This window comes from Pollachius pollachius (genome assembly GCF_949987615.1).
Source record: "Pollachius pollachius genome assembly, chromosome: 4".
Classification (NCBI taxonomy): domain Eukaryota; kingdom Metazoa; phylum Chordata; class Actinopteri; order Gadiformes; family Gadidae; genus Pollachius; species Pollachius pollachius.
The window spans coordinates 2,487,894-2,514,778 of record NC_136937.1 but is presented as its reverse complement, the minus strand read 5'-3'; the positions used below and the strand labels follow the sequence as shown (position 1 = coordinate 2,514,778).

Sequence of the window (26,885 nt, the reverse complement as noted above, 5' to 3'; positions counted from 1 at the left end):
CTGCTCCTTGATGACCTGTGTCTATGCTGTCTAACCCCTACCTGCTCCTTGATGACCTGTCTCTGTGCTGTCTAACCCCTACCTGCTCCTTGATGACCTGTCTCTGTGCTGTCTAACCCCTACCTGCTCCTTGATGACCTGTCTCTGTGCTGTCTAACCCCTACCTGCTCCTTGATGACCTGTCTCTGTGCTGGCTAACCCCTACCTGCTCCTTGATGACCTGTCTCTGTACTGTCTAACCCCTACCTGCCCCTTGATGACCTGTCTCTGTAATGTCTAACCCCTACCTGCTCCTTGATGACCTGTCTCTGTACTGTCTAACCCCTACTTGCTCCTTGATGACCTGTCTCTGTGCTGTCTAACCCCTACCTGCTCCTTAATGACCTGTCTCTGTACTGTCTAACCCATACCTGCTCCTTAATGACCTGTCTCTGTGCTGTCTAACCCCTACCTGCTCCTTAATGACCTGTCTCTGTGCTGTCTAACCCCTACCTGCTCCTTAATGACCTGTCTCTGTGCTGTCTAACCCCTACCTGCTCCTTAATGACCTGTCTCTGTGCTGTCTAACCCCTACCTGCTCCTTAATGACCTGTCTCTGTGCTGTCTAACCCCTACCTGCTCCATAATGACCTGTCTCTGTGCTGTCTAACCCCTACCTGCTCCATAATGACCTGTCTCTGTACTGACTAACCCCTACCTGATCCACAATGACCTGTCTCTGTAACGAACCAACCCTACCAGCTCCTTAATGACCTGTCAACAACTGTCACCAACCAACGGATAAGATTCAAAGTTATTCATATTTATGGTCTATCACGGATCAGAGTGGACTACAGTACCTTCGTCGTCTTCCTGCTGTGATGAAGTGAGCCACACCAAACCGTCCGACTCATGACAAGGAAATGATGAACCAACCAGTTGGACAAGTTCCCCTCCGAGTTTATACTCCTCCCAGCCTCTGCTTTTATATGAACTGCGTATTCCCAGGCACAGGGCGCTGTGGTCTCTGTTAACTTTGGACAAGAGGCAGGGTGTTTTTTCCTAGACACAGATTCATAGACCCTCTCATTCTCAAGGAGTGGAGAGATATGGAGATGCTGCCCGGACGTTTATATTTAATAACTATTTAATAACTATTCATCATTCCACACAGAAGGCCTCAAAGGGCTTCAAATGTGTCTGATAAGATCAAGTTCACAATGCGGATATCATACCAACTGCTCCCTGTGCTGGTTAAAGCGCTCTGAAGGCCGGACAATCTATGGACTTCCTCATGTGGTATGACATTACAACCAGATCTGTGAGGCAGGCCCACAGAGAACAGGACCCAGTACATGATGACGTTTAACCGCCGTCACTAAACAAGATGTTGTTAGTGTCTAAATAATGTAATCATAATACCGCACTGCAAATATAACAACAGTTCATTCCGTCCCAAGTACCTTTAAAGTCTCCCAAGGATGCAAGAAGACACAAGAAGAAAAATTCATTCTTAACGTCAACCTGACGCTTTAAAGGTTCTGGGTTCGATCCCTAATGCCCACAGTCTAACAGGTAGCATTCTACAGAGCAGGTATCTTAAAAATGATCAACCTATTGATAAGATTCAAAGTTATTCATATTTATGGTCTATCACGGATCAGAGTGGACTACAGTACCTTCGTCGTCTTCCTGCTGTGATGAAGTGAGCCACACCAAACCGTCCGACTCATGACAAGGAAATGATGAACCAACCAGTTGGACCAGTTCCCCTCCGAGTTTATACTCCTCCCAGCCTCTGCTTTTATATGAACTGCGTATTCCCAGGCACAGGGCGCTGTGGTCTCTGTTAACTTTGGACGAGAGGCAGGGTGTTTTTCCTAGACGCAGATTCATAGACCCTCTCATTCCTAAGGAGGGGAAAGATGTGAAGATGCTGCCCGGACGTTTCTATTGCACTATTTAATAACTATTCATCATTCCACACAGAAGGCCTCAAAGGGCTTCAAATGTGTCTGAGAAGATCAAGTTCACCCTGCGGATATCATACCAACTGCTCCCTGTGCTGGTTAAACCGCTCTGAAGGCTGGACCATCTATAGACTTCCTCATGTGGTATGACATCACAACCAGATCTGTGATGCAGGCCCACAGAGAACAGGACCCAGTACATGATGACGCTTAACCGCCTTCACTAAACAAGATGTTGTTAGTGTCTAAATAATGTAATCATAATACCGCACTGCAAATATAACAACAGTTCATTCCGTCCCAAGTACCTTTAAAGTCTCCCAAGGACGCCTGGACCGTCGTCGACTGCCGCCATTGTTTTAATTCAGTTACTTGCGCGTCGCTGCGTCACGTGACTCACATCCGCTTCACGTCCACCACGGAAACTGTAGTCCTGGGTTATGCACGTGAAGTAACGAGTAACGAGCCTGTTTAAATCGCAGTAACGATAAAATGTTACTGATTTTGACAAAGTAATTAGTTACAGTGCTCGTTACCGCAAAAGTAACGTAGTTACTGTAACGCGTTACTTAATAACGCATTAGTCCCAACGCTGGAGATAATACACATGGTTCCTCTTCTGATTTCCTCCTTTATAGATTGCCTTCTCTGTTATTCACTGAGCAATGTTAGCATCTATCCAAGTGTGGAATCTGTGATGCAAAGATTTACTAAAACCTCCAAAACTTCTGTGTTGTTGTCTTCTTCACTGTTTTAGTATAAATGTTTCATTATTATAAACCTGAGCTTTGAGTGGTTCGTCTTTCCATCGAGGTTTCAGATTCAAAACATACAAATGTATATCCATATAATAAAAAAAGTATTTAATACTGTCAAAATATGATCTCATCTGTGCATTCAGGTGACCGTTTGTCTGCAATAAACCCCACAACACATTTGTATTTGCAGAAAAACTAGTTTTATTAGGCCTGTGTCTGTTTTCGTGTTCACGATTATAAAACTATACATTCAAATGCATCGACATACATTCACATCTGCTTATTTTGGTTTCATAGAGCTACTGCATTAGGTACATTAATATCAATCCAGACAATAGATAAAAGCATTGTTTTTGTGTTAAAATATATTATGATATAACCCAATTGTGTGATGTTCTCTCCGTCTCTGTTTGGTGAGTGGGTGCTGATTATACACTTTTTTTTTCGAATGAATTATAAACAAATGCTTGGTCATTTTCTTTTTCACATAAATCCTAGAGACTGTCCTGTAGCCTGTATGTAAGAATTACAATTCGCCGAAGGTATTCCCTGTATCAATAAAAATCAAACATGAAATGAAAAGCACAATAAATGTAAAAAGCACGAAAAATCAATAAACAAAAACGATGTTCAAGTTATTTCTCAAATAAGGAAAGTATCGCAGCATATTTCCTTCATAATGCAAGTTGTAATAATGTATTGCATTGTAATAATGCAATGCTTCATAATGCAAGTGATCAATTGATATGCCTTTTCAGGCATATCAATTGATCACTTGCATTATGAATATAATATTAAATCTGGTTCAAATCAGGTGACTGTTTGGCTTATTAAAATATAAACTGATATCAGAGCCATGCAGTATGAAACTGTTAACGTCTGAAAATATACACAATATTGTAGTATAAACATATTTAGATTTACTATCAATCAATATTCAAAATACATTTGATAATAGAAATATATTCTTTGTAAAACCTGCTTAGTTAACCTCGTGGAAGATTTTAAAAGTCTCTTCCTTTCAGAGTTTATAGATCAACTTTCAGAAGCCCAAGAAAACCCTTGTGTGTTGATATATACATGTGGATGTGCACGTCTGTGTGTGTGTGTGTGTATACGTGTGTTTAAATATGCATGTGTGTGCTTGTGTGTCTTTATATATGTACATGTGTGTTCATATATGCGTGTGTAGTGTTTGTGTGAGCACATGTTTGAATATGCATGTGTGTGTTTATGTATGGGTGTTACTGTGTGTATTTGTGTGTTTATATTTATATATACTAGGGCTGGACAAGTTAACACGTTAATTCCGCGTTAACGCAATCTTATTTTAACACGATTAATACAAATTGACGCGTTACAGTAAAGGGCCCAGAGGAAACTTTGAGAAGTTTGGGGCACCAGACCTTACGACGGGGTGGGCTCTCTAACACAGCTACCCTGAGGGGGGGCAACAAGATCGGGGCAGTCCCCGGGGACGTCGGTTGGGGGTCGGTCATCCGGTGAAACACACGGGGAGATAACTTGATGACCACATAGAGCATAATAACGGAAAGGACAAACGGCAGAGCCATTTGGACTATCTGAGAAAACATAGACCCACCCAACCCGCTGAGCCATCCCACACGTGTAAATCAGTCTGTATCCCACCTCCATCCTGATCAGGCCAGAGCAGCTCATCTCCAACACAGCAGAGCTCACCTGAGGCCTCTTTTATGCCCTCACACATGACTCAAGGGTTTTGCCAGTTGAGTTTGAACAGGAGAGAAGTGAGCGAGACCAATTGGTAATTGGGCGTGGCGTTCTGAAGGCCAGTGTTTTCCAGGTGAACCAAATGTGCTCAATGATGAGATTTGTGCTTTAGAGTTTTGCAATAATGCAATTTAGAATTTCTACATGCGTGAAAACAATGGAATAGTGCTCAGAGTTTAGCAGTCTGGAGTCTTCTGGTTGATACATGGGCTTCAAGTTTTCAGAATTGTGTGCATAGTTCCATTTTTTGTGTGCTTACAATCGAGAAAAACTGTAAAACCTGGGACAACAGGAGAGCAGTGATCAGCCCCCCTCACCCCCCCTCTGCCCTCCCCCCGGACCTCACCCCCCCTCACCTTCACCCCCCCTCACCCCCCCTCAGCCCCATCACGCACCCTTCGTGTGTGTGTGTGTGTGTGTGTGTGTGTGTGTGTGTGTCTACAACCGACACAGAGACGCTGAGGACCCCCGCCCCCATACCCCGACCCCAGGGAGGAGGTCCTCCTGGGTGAAGGAGGACCAGAAGGTGTGGAGGTGTGTCAGTGTGTCTGAGGACCCTCCTCCACCTGGGGACACTCTGTAGAAGGACAGAGAGCCAGCAGGCCGGTCCAGATACACTGCTACCCTGGTGGAGCCAGCGGGGGGGAGAGGGAGGGCTGTCTCTCTACCGTTGTACCAGGTAGAGTAACAATCATCAGAACAATAAAGACTCCAGGACTTGTTGTTCCATCCAAGCCTTCTGTCATGACCCGCTCCTCTCCTTGTGATTCCTCTGTATGTCACTCCTATACCAACAGCTCCTTCCCTCTCTACCTCCCAGTAACAGCGGCCAGTCAGAGCCTCTCTACCCAACACCTGTTCCCAGCAGTCAAATCTCTCTGGGTGATCCGGATACGACTGGTACTCTCCAACCCACGTCACCTTCCTGTTGTCCTCAGACAGAGAGAGGAGTCTGTGGGCCGTGTTGGGGTCCAGTGTGAGTTCACAGGCATCTGAGGGAGAACCAGACATGATGAGCTGCTGACCACAGAGACACTGGGGAGTGTTCAGATGTGTGTGTCTTATCATCTAATGAGGAGGACCAGCTTCAGCCTCCTGTAGTGAGAGCCGGCGTCTCCCCGCTAAGTCTGAGGAGCGGGGCGCCGCCACGCAACGCTTCAGCAGTCCGCCTCCTCCGGCCCTCTCCCCTGAAATCATCGGTGAGAGCCGCGGCCCCCAACCTATGGGTCGGGACCCGGTACCGGGTCAGGGCTCACGTGGTACAGGGTCAGGACTCACGTGGTACCGGGTCAGGACTCACGTGGTACCGGGTCGCCGAGAAACAATAAATAATATATATTATTATTTTTAAATTAAAGGGCCATTGACATTGGCCGCCTGGTAACCAATCGTATGTCACAACCCATCTCCACGTCCGCACGCACATATGAAATAAAAACGTGTGAAACTCAAATGAAGGAACACAGATGGGCGGTATCGGACAAAGGCCACGCCCATACTGGGACAAAGGCCACGCCCATACTGTGACAAAGGCCACGCCCATACTGGGACAAAGGCCACGCCCATACTGTGACAAAGGCCACGCCCATACCCGGACAAAGGACACGCCCATACCCGGACAAAGAACACGCCCATACTGGGACAAACGACATGCCCATATCGGGACAAAGGACACGCCCATGGGGGGATACTTACATCCCACCACTAGGGGCAGTAGTGCCATCGCTGTGCACAGTAGCTCACCGCTAGCTAACCTGAGCTAGCCAGTGGATGTACGGTCGCTATGTGGGAGAGCCACGGTTACGAGTTGTCAATAAATAAGTAAAGAGTAAATATTTGGCCTGTTAAGCCCTTTGAGACTGTAATGGTGATTAAGGGCTATACAAATAAAATTGAATTGAATTGAATTGAGTAAAGTCTGTGTCCATCTAATTATTGTTAGTATGCCCAAAATACTAGTCTGAGCCCAGATGTTAGCTTCATGATCATTATCATTACTATGTCTGATCATAATCACAACATTACCAACTATCCAATACATAATATAACAATGTAATACCTGCTGGGTTTTATACAAGCAGGTCTAATTGCGACGGTCGACAGTATTAATAGACGTAAGATACATGATGTCGGCCATCATCTTCATTACCGGTAGGATCTGATCTCACTTCCTGCTGTGTGGATGGACTTTCCATCTCAATAGTGATTGTGTGATGTGTTGAATCAAACAGACACTTACACTTCTTTAGAGCTGGTTTCAGCCTCCACACTCCACCGTGCTCCACACTGGGGGAGAAACAAAGTGAGAGCAGCATGTTGAAACATTCACCTTCATCATCGGCCGTCTCATAACATTGTACACAACATGAGTTACAGCTGCCTTTTCAAACCACTTCATCTAGCAGCGGCATGAATACTTGTAGGAGACTTTGTCCCTGAGTGGGGAGCTGTCCTCTCCATACCTGAGAGTGTCCAGTCTCCAGTGTGGATCCTTCAGTAGAGCAGAGAGCAGCGCAGCTCCTGAGTCTCCTGGGTGATTGTAGCTCAGGTCCAGCTCTCTCAGATGGGAGGGGTTGGAGCTCAGAGCTGAGATCAGAGATAAACAGCCTTCCTGTGTGACCAGGCAGCCAGACAAGCTACACACACACACACACACACACACACACACACACACACACACACACACACACACACACACACACACACACACACACACACACACATACACACACACACACACACACGTGTCAAATCCTGTATTTTTCTGGTCTGCCAACCAGTTTGTGAACATCCTACTCCAAACACAAGTGCCGTTGCCTTAGTGACGGTCCTTTTATGAAGCACTTCCTGGTCCAGTGAAGGGACACCGGCGGCGAGGTGTGTGTGGATGTGTGGAGCTCCTTCTGGTTAGCGGTTGAAGATGGCCAAGAGAAAGCTTCTCACACGTAATACATTAGGTTTTCTAAACCACACCACCTTTGGATTGGGACCATTTGCCACAGCGCCACCCATGGAAGAAGGCCTTCCCGGAAACAAGCGGGTATTCAACGGCCACATAATATATCAGTATTGTAGCGCCCCAAGCCCTAGTCTCTATTCCGCTGTGGAGCGAGGTCCACTTAACGACAGGGCTTTTGGCTTCTTTATATTTCACTTGATTAAAGAATCACCTTTACCGAGAACTCGGTTAGATTGTACTACCATCTAGATTATAGATCAATCAGGTAAACCACTAACACGATCAAAAGTATTATTATCAGGGGTGCAAACTGGTGATGGCCCAAAAAGGTGAAGACATTTTAATGTCAGAAAACAAATGAAAGATCACTGGACGGGCCCAGGCCTTCCTGTGATTCATGCTCCGTTCTAACGGTTTAAGTGACTCATTAAAGCAGTCAGTGATGTTCAGACCTACTATATGAAGCAGTGCTCACAAAAACAACTTAACCTATTAGAATTTAAAATGTGTTCATGTGAAACTTAAAATACATTTAAGATAAGTAACATACAATACCTTGCAGTAATATTTGCAAACCCCCTTTGACAAATAATGTTAACTTTCTAATGGTAGCACTCTGGCCTACATCATCTGTTATAAGAGACAGTTTACTGAATAAACGACTGGCTACTTACACGGGGAGAGTAGTTGTCCAATTCTATTTTGTGGATGGACTAAGGAATCAGGAATAGTTCACTCAGACTGCATAATAATGTAGTGGTCTCACCCTATAGTCTGTGGGCCAGCACTGATGCAAAGTCAATCCTGTCCAAGCAGCAGAAGTTAAGTGACAATGTGCCAACATTAATGGCCCATTGATGGGTGCACTCAACATCCAAGAGTAGTCTTAATGTCACTGTAAATAACACAGGGCCTTTTAAGACATTAAGAGTATCCCGACTTCTCCTGGCACCACTACACTGCAATATTATTCTGTATCCTATTCATTATTAATATATTTTGAGTTTATGTTCATATTTGTAATTGAAAAGTTGCAGATCTCACTCTCCACCTAAACAACAAGGTGATACTTCTCCAATGATACCAAAGTCATGGATGTGGTCATCACAGGTACTGAGTTATAAGCTGAGTTATATAACGGTCCTCTGATGTGGAACTAGTGGTATAACTGTTTGACCTTTGAGTAAAACTGACCTGAGAGTTTCCAGTGTACAGCGTGGACTCCCCAGTCCAGCAGAGAGCAGCTTCACTCCTGAATCCTGCAGATCATTGGTACTCAGGTCCAGCTCTCTCAGACTAGAGGAGTTGGAGCTGAGAACTGAGGCCAGAGCTTCACAGCATCTCTCTGACAGCTGACAGCCACTCAGCCTTCACACACAATAAACACAACATGTTAGGAACTGGGTTTAATGTTTTATTCAAAATTTGTTAATATACATGTTTTATTAGTTTAACTAAATGTCAGTACAGTAGATCTTCAAAATTTGACTTACTAAGTGGTCAGATGAATAAATATTCAACAAACTCCTGAAAATGTCCCTAAAAAGAGCCAGTTCTAAGATGAAAATGTTATTAAACTTTACTTAAAAACTCTAAAGTCCAACTTACTGTCTGACAACATGATTATGAGAAGAAAAGGAATGCAATAAAGCATACACCTTATACCATGATTAACAAACTGAATCCAATGTTCACCTTTTACTGTTATGGTAACACAAATAGAGTGAGATTTAGGTCTTGTGCTTGATAAGATGAGTGACAGTGGTGCTGTGATGACGCAGACAGCCAAGGTTTAGTTCAGTGTTAAAGCGTGGCTGTATTGCGGCGCTGGTGTGATCGCTCTATTGGGAAACACGACCCACTTAAGTTCCCATGAAGACACTTTGCTTTGATCAGAAAACTAAAATAGTGGTTTGAACTTTTTGCAAAGTTACATTGAAATGTCACCGCAGCACTAGCGCTATTCAAGAGCCTGTAGAGAAATGCACTATTCTGGATGAACCAGAGAAGAAGATAAATCCTAATTGGAGAATATTATCCAATCAGCAGCCGGTTATTATTAGTAGATATTTGATTGAGGAGAAGGAGGAGGAGAAGGATGAAGAGTTGGTTGGTGAGAAAAGAGATGTCGAGGCGCTGGCGGTAAAAACAGAAAAAGACCCCCTATGCAATCAAAGTATAAACAGCTTATTTAAAGTGAGTGAATCTGTTCACATGAATGGACACAGATGGAAGGTACGTGACCAAGGACATTTTCACGTCTAATAAAGGGGTGCAACCACATTTGTTAGGGTGCCACCAAATTAAAAAGTTAGTGGCACCAGTAGAAAATGTGTCTTGAGCCCTGAGAGGACATATTCTACTTATTTATTTAGACCTGTTAACTTTCTGGAGGTAAATCTGTTCAACGTCCTCTGATGTGGAACTTGTGATGTAACTGTTTGACCATTGAAGAAAACTGACCTGAGCGATTCCAGTGTACAGTGTGGACTCCCCAGTCCAGCAGAGAGCAGCTTCACTCCTGAATCCTGCAGATCATTGGTGCTCAGGTCCAGCTCTCTCAGACTAGAGGAGTTGGAGCTGAGAACTGAGGCCAGAGCTTCACAGCATCTCTCTGACAGATGACAGCCATTCAGCCTGCACACACAATAAACAGAACATGTTAGGAACTGTGATTAAAGTAACTTGAGGCGTTTACTATGAAAATAATGAAGGACTTGTTTCGAAATCTTTAATTAGAGATGTTTTATTAATTTAACCAATATATACTAGTCAATACATTAGATCCTTATTTGTATTCAATAATGGAGTTTTTTTGTAATGTTTGAGACCCAAAGGGGAGGGGGGCTAGCAAGGGGCTTAAGCTTCCCCTAAAAAGCCTGAGCCCCCTCTAAGTCCCCCCTCTCAAAACTCCCAGTCAAATATTAATGTTAAAAATACGTTTTTAATAATAATGTGGCGAGAAGCATGGGAACAACCAGACAGGAGCCCAATTTATAAGAGTTTGCAACTCTCGTGTCCCATACTCTGCACGACCCTGAGAAAGACTTTATGCAAACACACCACACACACACACACACCTGAAACACACATCCTGTTGCCCACAACCTCGTTGCCGCCGACCCTCCCAGGATTCGTTGCAGCACTTGGCGACCACGGCCGTGATCGGCACAATAATACAATAATAATACTATATATATATATTATTATATGAAGACATCGTACTGACTTATATGTAACAAAACTGAAGTATGAGATCATATTTTTCATTTGCGTCAGTGATGATGACCGTTGCAGCTGGTTGTTTGAGTAGATTGGTTGATTCGTATCATATTGTAGAGTGTAGTATTATTTTTGCGTCAAAATGTATTAGCCCTTGCTTTAAACAATCTAGCCCCACGTAGCTCACGCAATCGTAATTCTTTGGCACCGCTACTGGTTACAACTAATGTAAGTAAATGTTTAAATATCATTTCGCTGGGCGATCTCTACAGAGAATAAAGTACTCTCCTCCTTTGTTTCTTCCGTCCTTCTCCTTTTTCCCGCTCAATGGTGACCTCTCACCCTTCCCCCTGATGACCCTGAAGTGTCTTTATAAACCCATCCTATTGGTTAAACCCAAATCCTCCATGTAACCAAACGTACTGAACAAGGTTAAAATGTTTTAAAATAATTGGTTATCTTTTTTCTTAACAATAACGTACATTTATGGATCTATCTGTATCAATAATCACTTATTGATACATATAGCTACATATTTGAATTCTTCTTTCATTATTTTATTATTTCATAATAAATAGAGCTTTTCAGTTTCACTTTCAACCTGGTTACACAATATAACGTTGTTTATATTGAGATACATGTTATAAGTTAACCTCGAAAGATGTTTTCTGTTATCATAAGTTTTATATTCTGCTATCCAGGTATATTGTGTTGTGTGTATTGTGATACATGTTATTAATGAACCTACAGAGATGTTTTGGAGGCTTTGACCACTGGCAGCAGCCCCAGAAGACCCTCCTCTGAAGCAGAGTATTTCTTCAGGTCAAACACTTCCAGCTCTTCTTCTGATGACAGTAAGATGAAGACCAGAGCTGGCCACTGAGCAGGAGAGACATGTGATTTGAACAGACTTCCTGATGTCAGTGACCGTTGGATCTGCTCCACTACAGAACGGTCGTTGAGCTCATTCAGACAGTGGAACAGATTGATGATTCTCTCTGGAGAGAGATCTCTATCTATCTTCTCCTTAATGTAAGACACTGTTTTTTCATTGTTCTTTGAGGACTGCTGTGTCCGCTGATGCTTTCCTTCTATCAGCAGACCTCGTAGGAGCTTCTGATTGGTCTTCAGAGAGAGGCCCAGGAGGAAGCGGAGGAACAAGTCTAGGTGTCCATTCTCACTCTGTAAGGCCTTGTCCACAGCCCTCTGGTACAGGAGGAGTTCATCTTTACCAGAGGTTTGTTGTTCTTCTGAGAGCAGATTAACCCCAGTGGCGATGAAGGAATGAAAGACATAAAGGGCAGCCAGAAACTCCTGGATGCTAAGATGGACAAAGCAGAACACCTTGTCCTGGTACAGCCAAAACTCCTCTTTAAAGATCTGGGTGAACACTCCTGAGTACACTGAGGCTGCTCTGATATCGATGCCACACTCTACCAGGTCTGCCTCGTAGAAGATCAGGTGGCCTTTCTCCAGCTGGTTAAAAGCAAGTTTTCCCAGAGAAACAATGATCTCCCTGCTCTCTGAACTCCAGTTTGGATCTGTTTCAGCTCTCCCATGATACTTCATGTCCGCCTGCATGGACTGAACCCTCAGGAAGTGGCTGTACATCTGGGTCACGGTCTTGGGCATCTGTTCTCCTATCTGGGATGTTTTGAAGAGGTCCTCCAGAACCGTAGCAGTGATCAAACAGAAGACTGGGATGTGACACATGATGTAGAGGCTTCGTGATTTCTTGACGTGGGAGATGATTGTTCTGGCCAGCGTCTCCTCTCTGAATCTCTTCCTGAAGTAGTCCTCCTTCTGTTGGTCGGTGAACCCTCTCACCTCTGTCACCATGTCAACACACTCATCAGGGATCTGATTGGCTGCCGCAGGGCATGTGGTTATCCAGATGCGAGCGGAGGGAAGCAGGTCGCCCCTGATGAGGTTTGTCAGCAGCACGTCTACCAAGGTGGACTCTGTGACATCAGTACAGATCGGGGTTTTCTGGAAGTCCAGAAGAAGTCGACACTCATCCAGACCATCCAAGATGAAGACCACTTGGAACCGGTCGTATCTGCAGATTCCTGCTTCTTTGGTCTCAATAAAGAAGTGATGAAGAAGTTCCACCAAGCTAAACTCTTTCCCTTTTAGTAAATTCAGCTCTCTGAAAGTGAGGAGAAATGTGAAGTGTATGTCCCGGTTGGCTTTGCCTTCAGCCCAGTCCAGAGTGAATTTGTGTGTTAAGACGGTTTTACCAATGCCGGCCACTCCAGTTGTCATCATTGTCCTGATTGGTTGATCTCGTCCAGGTAAGGGTTTAAAGATGTCCTCACATCTGATTGGTGTTTCCTCCATGGCTGGTTTCCCGGAAGCTGTTTCAATCAGTCTGACCTCATGTTCCTTGTTGGCTTCTCCACTGCTTCTCTTTGTGATGAAGATCTCTGTGTAGAAGTCATTCAGAGGTGTTGAATGTCCTGCTTTAGCAATTCCATCAAACACAACCCTGAACTTCTTCTTCAAATGAGACTTGATTTTATGTTGGCACTCGACAGCATCAGATCCTAAAAGAGAAACAGAAGAAGACGTCAGTTAGTGGAAAGTGACATCAGTGGAAATAGGTCAATATTTCCTTTTAATTATTAACTTCATGATATTTAGTGGCTTCATTACTTGTGGTCGGAGAAGCTGTTTGTGGAAAGGACTGCATGTTATAGATTCAAAATGTTCAGGACTATTTTGTCATTTCCACAAATATGATTGGTCAAATGATATTAATAATGATAGTGAATCAGGGTAAAGTGACTTGCTATGCTGATATAACAAGACAGTGTTGCAACTCTTCCACTGAGTTATTCTGCTGTTGATCTGCAGTATAATGTTTAACATTCTTTAACCTGATAGACCAACAATAACCCTACATATCTGGATCAAACCATTTAACCTGACACCCCCACAATAACCCTACATATCTGGATAAAACCATTTAACCTGACACCCCCACAATAACCCTACATATCAGGATCAAACCATTTAACCTGACACCCCCACAATAACCCTACACATCTGGACCAAACCATTTAACCTGAGACCCCACAATAACCCTACCTATCTGGATCAAACCATTTAACCTGATACCCCACCTAAACCTACATATCTGGATCAAACTATTTAACCTCAAAGAGGAAAGATATCTCCGCATCAAAGTTAGAAATGTCTCACATTATGTCATTTAGTCTGAACAGAACAAATAATAATCTCCTACTGCTCTTCAAAATGTGTGTTTCCTCTCTGTTTTCAAGATAAGAGTCTCTAACTGCCCCACAGTGTGTCGGCCAGTTCCTCCTGGTTCATCTCCGTCAGGCAGAGCTTTGTGATGTCCACCACTCCCTCTATGGCGCGCCTCCTCTGCACCTCCTTCTTACCATCCACCTCCTCCTCCTCCCTCTGACTCTCTGAGCATTGTGGGTAATGTAGGAAGAGATCCGTCCAGAGCGTCTTCAGCTCCTTGTCTAGGAAAGCGTCTCTATTCTGCTCAGCCCTCTGTAGCAGAACAAACATCAAGGAGAACTTTACTGTCCTGGATTAATGTCCCGCTGGGAGCACCTCAAGAGATGCTTTCTAATGATCATGTAGAGCTGAAGTCAAACGACTTGGTGGACATTTACACACCTTGATCAGCTCTGTTTGATGCTGCTGTACAGACTGAGCACTGGTAACCTTTGACCTCACCTGGTGTCTGTGGAAAACACACACACACACACACACACACACACACACACACACACACACACACACACACACACACACACACACACACACATACACACACACACACACACACACACACACATTTTAACTACTTTATTTATATCCGCAATTCATAGTAAATGTACATAAGGAAATAAAGGTTACAGATACAAAACATTGCTCAGGCATTATCTCTCAATGTGGGTCTGATGACAGTTCAAACAGCATATTATGGATACACACAACATCTCCTCAAAATGTGGCGGCTTCCAATAATGGAGGATATTGAGCAGTATTTGGCAAGTTGTAAATCCAACCATCCTGAATCCCCTAATGACAGGCCTATGCGCATGGCCCAGGCTGCCGAAGATCAGTACCAGATATTGACATTTGTAGCCAAGGCCAGATATTTGTTGTACAAGAGGATTATATTTTACCAGCTTTGTTAAGTAAGCCTCCTCTAGACATGAATCAAACAGCATCCTACTTCCAGAATGAACACATTTCTATTATTCTCATCAATGATCGTAATATCAGGCCTGGTGGCATTTAAATTAGAGAACACAGACGTTTCTGCAAAGCACCTGGAAAACATTTGTTGTCTAACAACACAATTTATATGCATTGACACTGTTGGAGAAAATAAGGATGGTAAACTCTCTGATATAATGTCCACAATCCTATCATGCCTGGATACATGAAGGCCTTTGTAAAAATGGCAGCCGTTTAATATGTGTGACATGGATTAGATGACTTGCTCTTGTCCATGATGTATACATAATGATGAGCGAGGGTACCAGATTGACAGGTATAACTTTGTTGGGAATATCTGAAGCCTCGTTTTGACTGTGAATATTTGTATGTATTCATCAATAGAAGCAGTGGCGGACTCAGGGGGGGCAACCGCCCCCCCTCGTGCCCCTCATGATCTATAAAAAAGATCTATTCCCTTCATTTACCTTTTCAGTTTTAGCCACACCCCATTTAGAATGTTCAGGTCACAGAGGGGGCTTAATATCCATGCTGAATACAGACAGAGTTGCTACTCTCTGGCATCTTACAGTGTGTGAGGCAGGTGATACAGCCGTTTTCTTTAAGTTGTAAAGATTGATCTACACCAATGATTCATCACTAAATACTAATGTACACTGCAAGTGCTTTTATAGGATAGCTGTATACATTGCCTGGATTCCTAGCAAAGGAACTAGCTAATTTAAGAGTGGGGTTAGCATTGGGCTACCCCTATTATTACAGAATGCCAAGGAGAGAAAGAAAGCTGAAAGACATAAAGAAGGAGTTGAAAAATGCTGCAAGAGGTAGCTCTTCTTTGAAAGGATGGATCCAGTCTGGATCCATCCTTTCAAAGCAGCTCTGGATCATCCAGAGCTGCAACAGCCAGGGAGGAAATAAGGAGAAAGGTATGCCAAGTCATCTCATTGCTAGCTATAGTGCATTCCGTTTTTGTATGGACTCAATTCAACACTAGAACCGCCCGTGGCAGTTTTTAATTTGCCCATAACTATACTTTTTGAAAATATTAAGCCCCCCCACTCTTTGACTTTTCCTAAAATTGTGCTGTGATGCTCTCCCTACGGTTAAATAAAGTCACAATTAATCTGGATTAAAAAAACAGGCATTTATACTAAATTGAATAATTTGGGAATTTATATTTCTCAGATTAGCAAAGGATCAATTACACACTACATATTAGAATGTTACTACCAATTCAGCACCAATTCATTTATATGCAAATCAGAGACCTTTTAAAACATGAATTTAATAAATGTTTCAATCGAGTCTGAAGTGAAGGGGTCTCACAATTTTAAGAAGGCAATGCATGTAAAGGCTTGTCACACAGAGCCATATGTTGGATTATAACTGAGAGTCTGTTGCATATTTAAGCTTATCTGTAACATTGTCAAGAACGCTAATTTTGCACAAAAAAACATTTGACTTAAACATTTAAATTTACTAACCACAGAGATATCAGAAAGCCAGGAGATGCAAGGCAGATAGAGGATCACGAAGATGAAGATATTAGAGAGGGAAATGACGAATATGATACCAGGGAGAGAGATGATGACGACGAAAATGATGAAGGAGTTAAGCCAAGCAAGGATGAAAATGATGACAGGGAGGGACATGATTCAATGGACACAGCATCAAATAACATGAATACTGCTCTTCTGTCGTCCTTACAATTTCCCACTGATCCAGCTCATGTTCAAAAGCACAACATAGACCCCCACTCTGGGAGATTTGTTGAGTTCTGTTGCTCTATTGGACCTTGTCAACCAGCTGTAAATTATCCAAAGACAGATGGCCGTTCATTCCACAGGGAGTGGTATCAAGATAATCCCTGGCTAGAATATTCTGTGGAAAATGATTATATGTTTTGTTTTAGTTGCCGCCTTTTCTTGAAAGAGGAAAAGTATGAGAATAAAACAAACTGGAGAACTGTAGGAGTTAACAATTGGAAAAAAGGAACAGAAAAAATAAAGGAACATAAACAAACAGAAGCACATATGGTAAGCATGGTAAGGTGGAGCAACTTCAGACAAAGACCACTGGAAGAAGCTTTCAGGAGGGCAGACATAGAAGAAAAAGCCAAAAAAGAACAGGAGCGACAACGAAACGGAATTAATGACAAGGCTGGTAGACATCACACTGTATCTTGCACGGCAAGATGGGGCTTTCAGGGGTCATGATGAAAGAAGAACATCTTTGAACAAAGGAAATTTCCTTGAACTTGTTCAGCTACTTGCAAAATATGATTCCACCCTCAAAAGGCACCTTGATGACATAACCCATATCCAGTCTCAACAGAAAAAAACACAGATGTCGCTGTTGTCCTATAAGACACAGAATGACATTATCAAGGCCCTTGCCACCTATGTCAGAAGAGTAATTCTCAAAGAAATAGATGAGTCAAAGTTATTCTCCATTCTCTTGGATGAGACCACTGATGTTTCCCATGTCGAACAAGTGTCCTTCGTTGTACGCTTTGTCCATCAGATGGAAATCAAGGAGAGATTCTTACAAGTTTGCGATGCGACAGGAACAACAGGAAAGGAATTGGAGAAGGTTGTAATGACACTCCTTGAAGAGAATGGACTGAAATTGGAAGATGTCAGGGGCCAAGGCTACGATGGAGCTGCAAATATGAGTGGAAGCTACAAGGGTCTGCAGTCGCGAATTCAGAGCCATAATGACAAAGCTTTATACGTGCACTGCCATGCCCACTGTCTGAACCTGGTCTTGGTTGAGAGTGCCAAATCAAACCAGCATTTTGTTAGGTTTTTCAACTTAGTGATAAGTCTATACACATTTTTTGCCGGATCTACAAAACGCCATGCTACGCTTGTTAAAATGCAACAGTCCATGTACCCTGACCAAAGGGTCTGTGAATTGAAGAGGCTGTCTGACACAAGGTGGGCATGCAGAGAAGACGCTCTGAGGTCCCTGAAGAAGGTTCTTTCTGCCGTCGTTAAGCTGCTTCAGAACATGGCTGACAGTGATCCACCAGACGCTGCAGCAGGTGATGCCAGGATGCTCCTGCGTAGCATAGATTTTGAGTTCATTCTATGCATGGAGATTACCACACCCATTTTCAATGAGACTGCCATCGCATCTGCTTCACTGCAGAAGAAAGACCTTGACTTGACAACATCATACACCATTGTGGAGGGAGTTAAACAGAGAGTAAAAGCAATGAGGAAGGATGAAGAGTTCAAGGTCCTTTTTTCAAAAGCAAAAGGGAACTCAGAGGCAGCAGGAATTGAGGTTCCAGATGAAATTCCTGGACAAGCCAGACGCAGAAAGGTACCCCAAAAGTACAAATACAGCACCAAATCTGCTACGGAGGACTATCAAGCCCAAGACCTGGAGGAGCACTACCGAGGAAAGGTTTTCTTTACCTTCCTTGATACACTCTCGCAGGAGCTACACCGGAGGTTCAAGGGGAAGGATGAGACACCAACTGGGTTAATTCTTTCAGGCCTTCACTGCCTTACCATCCCAAGTCACTGGAAAGGCATGACAAATGACAGAGTTGCTCGATCTATCAAAGATGTATGCAGATTTTATGATGCGGAGGAAGAAAATGTTGTCACCGAGCTCAAGGTGTTCCACTCATCATATGCTCTTCCCCCCAGCAACGTGAAAGCTGTGTTAAAGTGCCTGAAAGACAATGATGTGCAATCAGTTTTCCCTGGTCTGACTTTGCTACTAAAAAAATATGCAATAATCCCGGTGACAACTGCTTCAGAAGAGCGATCATTCTCTAAACTGAAGCTAATAAAAACCCAGCTCAGAAACCGATGTGGGGAAAGTAGGCTCTCGGATCTTCTGCTGCTTTCCATCGAAAGGGATATTCCAATTGACTATAACAAGGTCATTGACATCTACAAACACACGGCCAAAAGAAGAATTCTCCTATGACTCCACCACCCACCATCTCCGTCCCCTGACAAATAAGCTCCCAAATCATAGCTTTCATTGTCATTATCACGTCTGTTTGTGAAACACATGTTTATAGTTCCCCCTGTGTTTTGCTGTGTTTGTTGAATAAATATTGTAAATGTTTTATAGTTTCCTGTGTGGTTTTATCATAGAGGTGTGGTTATAATTGTAATTGTCAGTACCACATCATTAATTACTTTTATCTAGATCTCCTTATAATGTAATGCTTATCTTAATCAAGGATGAGGACTATTTCATCATACATGATGCATCATAGCTTTTGCACGCTGGTGGGGGCCCGTGTTGGGCAGAATGTGCCCTTTTAATTTTTTCGCCCCTGCCCTTCAAACAGTCTGAGTCCGCCACTGAATAGAAGAATTGTGAAAAATGGTTTGTGATATGGAGTGGTCCGCACAAGGGATACAGGCTAGCTTTCCTTGGAGTTTGAGTCCCCTCCAATGTCTCTGACGCTGCCGATGTTTGATTGACAGCAGTGTATCCTACCGCTTGATAAGGCTTGTTTGTGGTCTGTTTTGATGGTCGACATTAAATACATTATCAAGATCGTTTTCTGAAGCAATATGCATCTTTTTGCATTAACGGCGGCAATTACGACGGATGTGCGGGCTGAATTTAGGGTAGTTTGGTGGAACTCTCACTGCTCCCATCTCAGCATGGACGATGTTTGACACGCATGCACACACGTCTAGCACGCAAACACTTATGCATGAACGCACGCACGCACACACACACACACACACACACACACACACACACACACACACACACACACACACACACACACACACACACACACACGCACAGACACACACACACACAGACACACAATCTATTATATTTCCCCTGACTTGTAAACATCAGTATCGATAGAGTCTGATAACAACCAACCGGTCTATTTTCATCGTCTCTTTGAATCTCCTACCTCCGTCGTCCATCCTTAAACCTAACAGGTTGTTCCAGTTGTTCTGTTGCTCTCTGCTGCTGGACCCTTCTAGAAAAACAAGAACCAGGAATTATGGACGTTTGATAGAAGTTGTATCTTTATGATCTCTGATAAATCCTCACCTCTTCCCAATAGACTGATTTCCATCTTTAAAACGAATATGTTTTTCCATAGACTGGTCACTCTCAAAGGAGTCACAGCTGGATCCAGGGGACTCTGCTCTCAGCTGCTGGACCCTTCTAGAAAAACAAGAACCAGGAATTATGGACGTTTGATACAAACTGTATTGTTATGATTTATGATTTATAAATCCTCACCTCATCCCAATAGACTGATTTCCATCTTTAAAACGAATAGGTTTTTCCATAGACTGGTCACTCTCAAAGGAGTCACAGCTGGATCCAGGGGAGTCTGCTCTCTCCTGTTGGACCCTTCTAGAAAAACAAGAACCAGGAATTATGGACGTTTGATACAAACTTTATTGTTATGATTTATGATTTATAAATCCTCACCTCATCCCAATAGACTGATTTCCATCTTTAAAACGAATAGGTTTTTCCATAGACTGGTCACTCTCAAAGGAGTCACAGCTGGATCCAGGGGAGTCTGCTCTCTCCTGCTGCTCTGGGCTTCAACACAACACAACACACGCACAGCTTTTACTCATACTAATGATGGAGTCATGATATATCACTGCTGAGCTCTGAGAGGGACACCAGTCACAGACAGAGAGATCCTCTCCTTACCTCTTAGCTTTGCTCCGGCGGCCATGTTCCCCAGACAGAGTGTTCTTAGAGGTAGGACCCCCCTCCTCTCTCTCCTCATCCATAGTAGACTGGAGATCTGGACACAAACACAACTACTTATTGTTTCTGTGGATTCTGTATGAGTACCGAATGAGAAATTACTGCAGTGAAGACTTCCTATCCTCCTCCTGTCTGATATACACTCTATCACTCTCTATATCTAGATCTACACACCCTATCACTCTCTATATCTATATCTATACACTCTATCACTATCTGTGTCTAGATCTATACACTCTAACACTATCTATGTCTAGATCTACACACTGTCACGATAGAGTAGTACGTATGTCTGCTGCCTTTCTGTCTACGTGCTGCATGCTGTCCGTCTGCGTCTGTCTCTCTGCATCCTGTCTGTCTGCCTGTCTGTCTGTGTGCTGTCTGTCTGTCTGCCTGTCTATCTGTCTGTCTGCGTCCTGTCTGCCTGTCTGTCTGTCTGCATCCTGTCTGTCTGCCTGTCTGTCTGTCTGTCTGCGTCCTGTCTCCTTGTCTGTCTGTCTGCGTCCTGACAGTCTGTCTTTTTGTCTGTCTGTCTGTCTGCGCCCTGTCTGCCTGCCTGTCCCTCTGTCTGTCTGCGTGCTGTCTGCCTGTCCCTATTCCATTGCTTTTATATTTTTACATTTACCTTTAAGGCATTTAGAACAAAACTGACAATGGTTTGTTCACCCATAGAAACACCGTCGGCAGAGGCCACCACGCAAGGCGACAGCCATCCCATACTGGGACAAAGGACACGCCCATACTGGGACTACTGGGACAAAGGACACACCCATACTGGGACAAAGGACACGCCCATACTGGGACTACTGGGACAAAGGACACGCCCATACTGGGACATTTGGGACAAAGGACACGCCCATACTGGGACAAAGCACAAGCCCACACTAAGACAAAGAACACGCCCATACTGGGACAAAAGACACGCCCATACCGGGACAAAGGACACGCCCATACCGGGACAAAGGACACGCCCATACGTGACAAAGGACACGCCCATACTAGAACAAAGGACACGCCCATACTGGGACATAGGACACGCCCATACTGGGACAAAGGACACGCCCATACTGGGATATAGGACACGGCCATACCGTGACAAAGAACACGCCCATACTGGGACATAGGACACGCCCATACCGTGACAAAGGACACGCCCATACTGGGTCATAGGACACACCCATACCGGGACAAAGGACACGCCCATACTAGGACAAAGGAAACGCCCATACTTTATTGTCAATAAATCAAGTAAAGAGTAATGTCTGTTTCTGTCTAATTATTGTTAGTATCCCAAAACTACTAGTCTGAGCCCAGACGTTAGCTTCATGATTATTATCATGATTATGTCTGATCATAATCACAACATTACCAACTATCCAATGCATAACATAACAATGTAATACCTGTTTGGTTGTATACAAGCAGGGTTAATTGTGACGGTTGACACATGATGTCAGCCATCATCTTCCTTCCCAGGAGGATCTGAATGAACGTCACCTCCTGCTGTGCGGATGGACTTTCCATCCCAAAAGTTATTGTGTGTTGTGATGAATCAAACTAAACAGACACTTACACTTCTTTAGCATTGGCTCTTGGACAACCAGCTTCTTCATCTCCTTGTTCAGTGTCCCTACGTATGACGGAGGACGGAACTCCACCTTCGTCCAGTCCCTGGTGGCTGGAGGATCCTTCAGGGATCTGAAGGTCTGGAGGAGGTGGAGGTGGTCTTTAGTGTTTGAGAGCTGCTTCACCTCTGAGCTTATATTGGTCAGATCTTCTATTTCCTGCCCCAGCTCTTTGATGAGGTCATCAGCTTCTTTCTCTGTGGATTTCAGTTTCTCTTGAACACACTTTTCAACAGAGCGCTTCAGAGCAGTGAGGACCTGCCGACCATCAGCCATCTCTCTGTCTGCTTCTGCTTTGCTGTGATTCGCTGTGTCATTGATGTCCTGACTCTTTTGTTTTCTCTCACGGATCATCTGCTGAACTTTAGCCTCTATCTTCCCCAGTTGGGCCATCTTCACTTCATATTCCTCCTCCATAGGTACAACAGGATGGGACTTGTGGTTCCTCGTTTTGCACACCACACACACACACACCTGGTCAGTCTGACAGAAGAGCTCCAGAAGTATGTTGTGTTTCTTACACATCCTGTCTTCCAGACTGTCCAAAGGGTCGACCAGCCGATGTTTCTTTAGGCCAGCGACTCTCTGATGTGGCTTCAGGTGGGTTTGGCAGTAAGAGGTATAACACACTAGGCAGGACTTCACGGCCTTCAGCTGGGTCCCAGTACAGATGTCACAGGGAACTTCTGGCTCAACACAAGGCTGCTCTTTGACTCGTATAGACCTTCTTAGCTGATCAACTATGTCGGAGAAAAGGGTATTGACCCGTAAATTAGGTCTTGTGTGGAACAGCTCGTTGCAAACGGGACACTTGTACCGGTCTTGGTCATCCCAGAACGTTGTAATACAGGTTCTGCAGAAGTTGTGTCCACATGGTGTGGAGACTGGGCTGTTGAACACATCCAGACAGATGGGACAGGAGGATACCTCCTCAGACCCAGATGTAGCAGAGGCCATTCCTAGAAAACATGTCAAGTTTTCAAACATTACTTTATTGTTACATTTACATTGTGGGCATTTAGCAGACGGCGGGAAGTTGTGCAGAGTATAGGTGAACTCTGAACAAGCGAGTCCTGTATCTAACTTGTATATTAATGGTCAAAAGTGGGTTACAACTCTTAGTTCTAATGCAAGTGTTTTTAATATTGTATATTCCTTGTTTCAATCAGAAATCTTCAACATGGCGCCCTGCCAACAGCATCAATGAGGATTAAAGTAAACCTGGTGCACTCACCTTATAATGAGGATTACAGTAAACCTGGTGGCCTCACCTTATAATGAGGATTACAGTAAACCTGGTGGCCTCACCTTATAATGAGGATTACATTAACCTGGTGGCCTCACCTTATAATGAGGATTACAGTAAACCTGGTGGCCTCACCTTATAATGAGGATTACTGTAAACCTGGTGGCCTCACCTTATAATGACGATTACAGTAAACCTGGTGGCCTCACCTTATAATGAGGATTACATTAACCTGGTGGACTCACCTTATAATGAGGAATACAGTAAACCTGGTGGCCTCACCTTATAATGAGGATTACAGTTAACCTGGTGGACTCAACTTATAATGAGGATTACATTAACCTTATAATGAGGATTACTGTAAACCTGGTGGCCTCACCTTATAATGACGATTACAGTAAACCTGGTGGCCTCACCTTATAATGAGGATTACATTAACCTGGTGGACTCACCTTATAATGAGGAATACAGTAAACCTGGTGGCCTCACCTTATAATGAGGATTACAGTTAACCTGGTGGACTCAACTTATAATGAGGATTACATTAACCTGGTGCACTCACCTTATAATGAGGATTACAGTAAACCTGGTGGCCTCACCTTATAATGACGATTACAGTAAACCTGGTGGCCTCACCTTATAATGAGGATTACATTAACCTGGTGGACTCACCTTATAATGAGGAATACAGTAAACCTGGTGGCCTCACCTTATAATGAGGATTACAGTTAACCTGGTGGCCTCACCTTATAATGAGGATTACAGTAAACCTGGTGGCCTCACCTTATAATGAGGATTACAGCAAACCTGGTTGATTCACCTTATAATAACGATTACAGTAAACCTGTATCTGACTATTAAATCTATAAATTGTTGTTCTTTGTCCCCAGACAGAGAGACGTGCCTCCACTTTGCATTCCACTTAAAGTAATAATTCACTCTCAAAGCACATTTCTATCATTTGTCTAAAATAAGATACGTATGGGTCTAAACCACGTTAGCATGGGGTGAGCGGACTCTGACTCCAGCCCAGCTGAAACAGATGACGTCACAACGCTACATGTCCAGAGGTCAGAGAGAGAGTTAACAGGGAAGCTCTCTTTCTGTCCCTAAAGTCCATCTAGAGCGTCAAATACAATGTTATCCAAATGACACAAAGCCACACTTATCTACAACATGGGAAGCATTTAATCAGAGGTGGAAAGAGTACAAAAATATTCTACTCGAGTAAAAGCATAATTACTTGGATCAAATTTTACTCAAGTAAAAGTTCTGGTCTAAAAAATCTACTTAAGTAAAAGTAAAAAGTAGCTGATATAAAATGAACTTAAAGTACAAGTTACAAATAATGATGAATCTTTATAAATTAAATAAAGTAGCCTATAGTATAGTAATAGTAACCACAAATGGCATGTGTATTTTACAGATGTAAATGACAGCATATTTTTAGTCTGCAATTACTGTAATTGATGCTGTGACCTAATTTTTTGACCTCAGTTCAGGAAGGTGGCTTCTATATGACCCAGTTAGTTAACCCCTCAAGTGTAACAAGTGTACACCAAGTTTCAGAATGTTTTATCCATCGGGACGGTCATAACAAGTATTTACACTGTGAATACAGCTTAAATAATAAATAAATAAATCTGCCGTAATTATTGCATTGTCATTTATGTTCTTAGTAAGGTGTGTCAAGGAAATAGTTCCAAGGGACGGTTGACTGTAACTTCAAAACAAGTTAGGCGAAGAAAGTACCTTTACATTCCACCTTTGAATACTTTTGCTACATTTATTACTTCAGGATTCCTGACTGACAGGTCGGTTGCATTAAGTGAGTATATAACCATTCTCCTCCAGCCATTGCCAATTTTGTTTACGATTGTATGTTTTTGCTTGTTCTCTTCCTGGTAGGCAAACATTCAAAACTTTGAACTCCCAAACGCAATGTGTTACAACTATCGCTAATGGAAACAGCTTTGCAAATCGATAAATATGTACAGTGGTAAGATAAGTTTATGCACCCATGCTAAAGCCGACTAAAAAGAGGAATACAAAATCATTTTCTAGAAATCTATCTTAATGACTTAATTAAACAACTGAGGAAATATCCAACCTTTTAGGCCACCAATTTTCTTTGTGAATGAATAATGTATCCTAAATAAAGTGGCAGATTGGCATGGTTTTATTTCAGTTAGCTTATGAGCTGGTTTGATTTGCAGTGAGAAATCATTAGGCTAACTAACAGTTATTAGGCTAACTGAAAAGAACCATGCCAGTCTCTAGATATGGTGAAGGGTATGTAATGATGTGGGGCTATTTCAATTCCAAAGGCCTAGGTGACTTTATCAGGATGCATCGATCCTGGATCCAATAACTAAATGGCCTTTAAAAATAAAAATCTGCCTGCCTCTATGGGAATTTAACATAGGGGTTGCTATACTTTTTCCCCCTCAGAAAGATTTCTGAAGTTTTCACAAAATGTTCACTTTACAGCACAATCATCCTGACTGACATTATCGGACACCAAAATTTGAAAACATTTTACCACTCAGAGGTTGAGATATGGGTCGTACAAATATAAATAATAATTGCAACAATAACAACAGGTATCCACAGATACTACCTAACCAGATTCCTAGCGTTAAAGCCACCCAGGGTCACCGGGTGACTTGACTCGTAGCTGAATGGTTCTGAGTGCAATCCCCAATGTCTGGAGTCTTCAAGATGACCCCAACCCCTGTCTCTGTACTGTCTAACCCCTACCTGCTCCTTAATGACCTGTCTCTGTACTGTCTAACCCCTACCTGCTCCTTAATGACCCGTGTCTGTACTGTCTAACCCCTACCTACTTTTTAATGACCTGTCTTTTTACTGTCCAACCTGTACCTGCTCCTTAATGACCTGTCTCTGTACTGCCTAACCCCTACCTGCTCCTTAATGACCTGTCTCTGTACTGTCTAACCCCTACCTGCTCCTTAATGACCTGTCTCTGTACTGTCTAACCCCTACCTGCTCCTTAATGACCTGTCTCTGTACTGTCTAACCCCTACCTGCTCCTTAATGACCTTTCTCTGTACTGTCTAACCCCTACCTGCTCCTTAATGACCCGTCTCTGTACTGTCTAACCCCTACCTGATCCATAATGACCTGTCAACAACTGTCACCAACCTACGGATAAGATTCAAAGTTATTCATATTTATGGTCTATCACGGATCAGAGTGGATTACAGTACCTTCGTCGTCTTCCTGCTGTGATGAAGTGAGCCACACCAAACCGTCCGACTCGTAACAAGGAAATGATGAACCAACCAGATGGACCAGTTCCCCTCCGAGTTTATACTCCTCCCAGCCTCTGCTTTTATATGAACTGCGTATTCCCGGTCACTGGGCGCTGTGGTCTCTGTTAACTTTGGA

At 43.3% G+C, this 26,885-nt stretch overlaps 2 protein-coding genes across 11 annotated transcripts in view; both read right to left on the bottom strand.

The window, feature by feature from the left end:
* Positions 1–1,986, bottom strand: part of LOC307074746 (uncharacterized protein) — a 102,405-nt gene extending 100,419 nt beyond the window's left edge. For 2 of the 6 annotated variants that reach the window (XM_079735027.1, XM_079735025.1), the window contains exons 1-2: positions 1,659–1,986; positions 840–1,013 (exon numbers count right to left, since the gene is read on the bottom strand). In XM_079735027.1, the coding sequence (XP_079591153.1) occupies positions 840–1,013; positions 1,659–1,887 (403 nt within the window). In that variant the 5' untranslated portion in view covers positions 1,888–1,986. The remainder of the gene's footprint in view (positions 1–839; positions 1,014–1,658) is intronic. The other 4 variants (XM_079735028.1, XM_079735030.1, XM_079735026.1 and 1 more) reach the window with 3 other exon arrangements.
* A 2,861-nt stretch (positions 1,987–4,847) lies between these two features.
* Positions 4,848–26,695, bottom strand: LOC307074747 (uncharacterized protein). 5 transcript variants are annotated; one of them, XM_079735031.1, is made up of 14 exons: positions 22,177–26,695; positions 20,544–20,640; positions 20,310–20,426; positions 20,115–20,231; positions 19,920–20,036; positions 19,777–19,845; positions 14,295–14,361; positions 14,048–14,165; positions 11,389–13,186; positions 9,882–10,055; positions 8,613–8,786; positions 6,922–7,095; positions 6,699–6,745; positions 4,848–5,451 (listed from the first exon to the last, which is right to left on the bottom strand). In XM_079735031.1, exons 1-14 carry the CDS (start codon positions 23,213–23,215, stop codon positions 4,898–4,900), a joined length of 4,662 nt encoding a protein of 1,553 aa, XP_079591157.1. In that variant the 5' UTR covers positions 23,216–26,695; the 3' UTR covers positions 4,848–4,897. The 5 variants fall into 5 exon arrangements, with proteins under 5 accessions (XP_079591157.1, XP_079591158.1, XP_079591159.1 ...); XM_079735032.1 differs by having other exon boundaries at positions 19,777–19,842; XM_079735033.1 differs by lacking the exon at positions 19,777–19,845.
* Positions 26,696–26,885: the final 190 nt, after the last annotated feature.

Excerpts from the sequence above, each read along its gene's own strand:
- LOC307074747 (XM_079735031.1), bottom strand. The coding sequence starts at position 23,215 with ATGTTTGAAAACTTGACATGTTTTCTAGGAATGGCCTCTGCTACATCT. Across the intron at positions 20,037-20,114 it reads AATCAGTCTATTGGGATGAG|AAGGGTCCAGCAGCTGAGAG; the intron begins GTGAGGATTTAT and ends TTGTTTTTCTAG. Across the intron at positions 10,056-11,388 it reads AAAGCCTCCAAAACATCTCT|GCTGAATGGCTGTCATCTGT; the intron begins GTAGGTTCATTA and ends TTGTGTGTGCAG.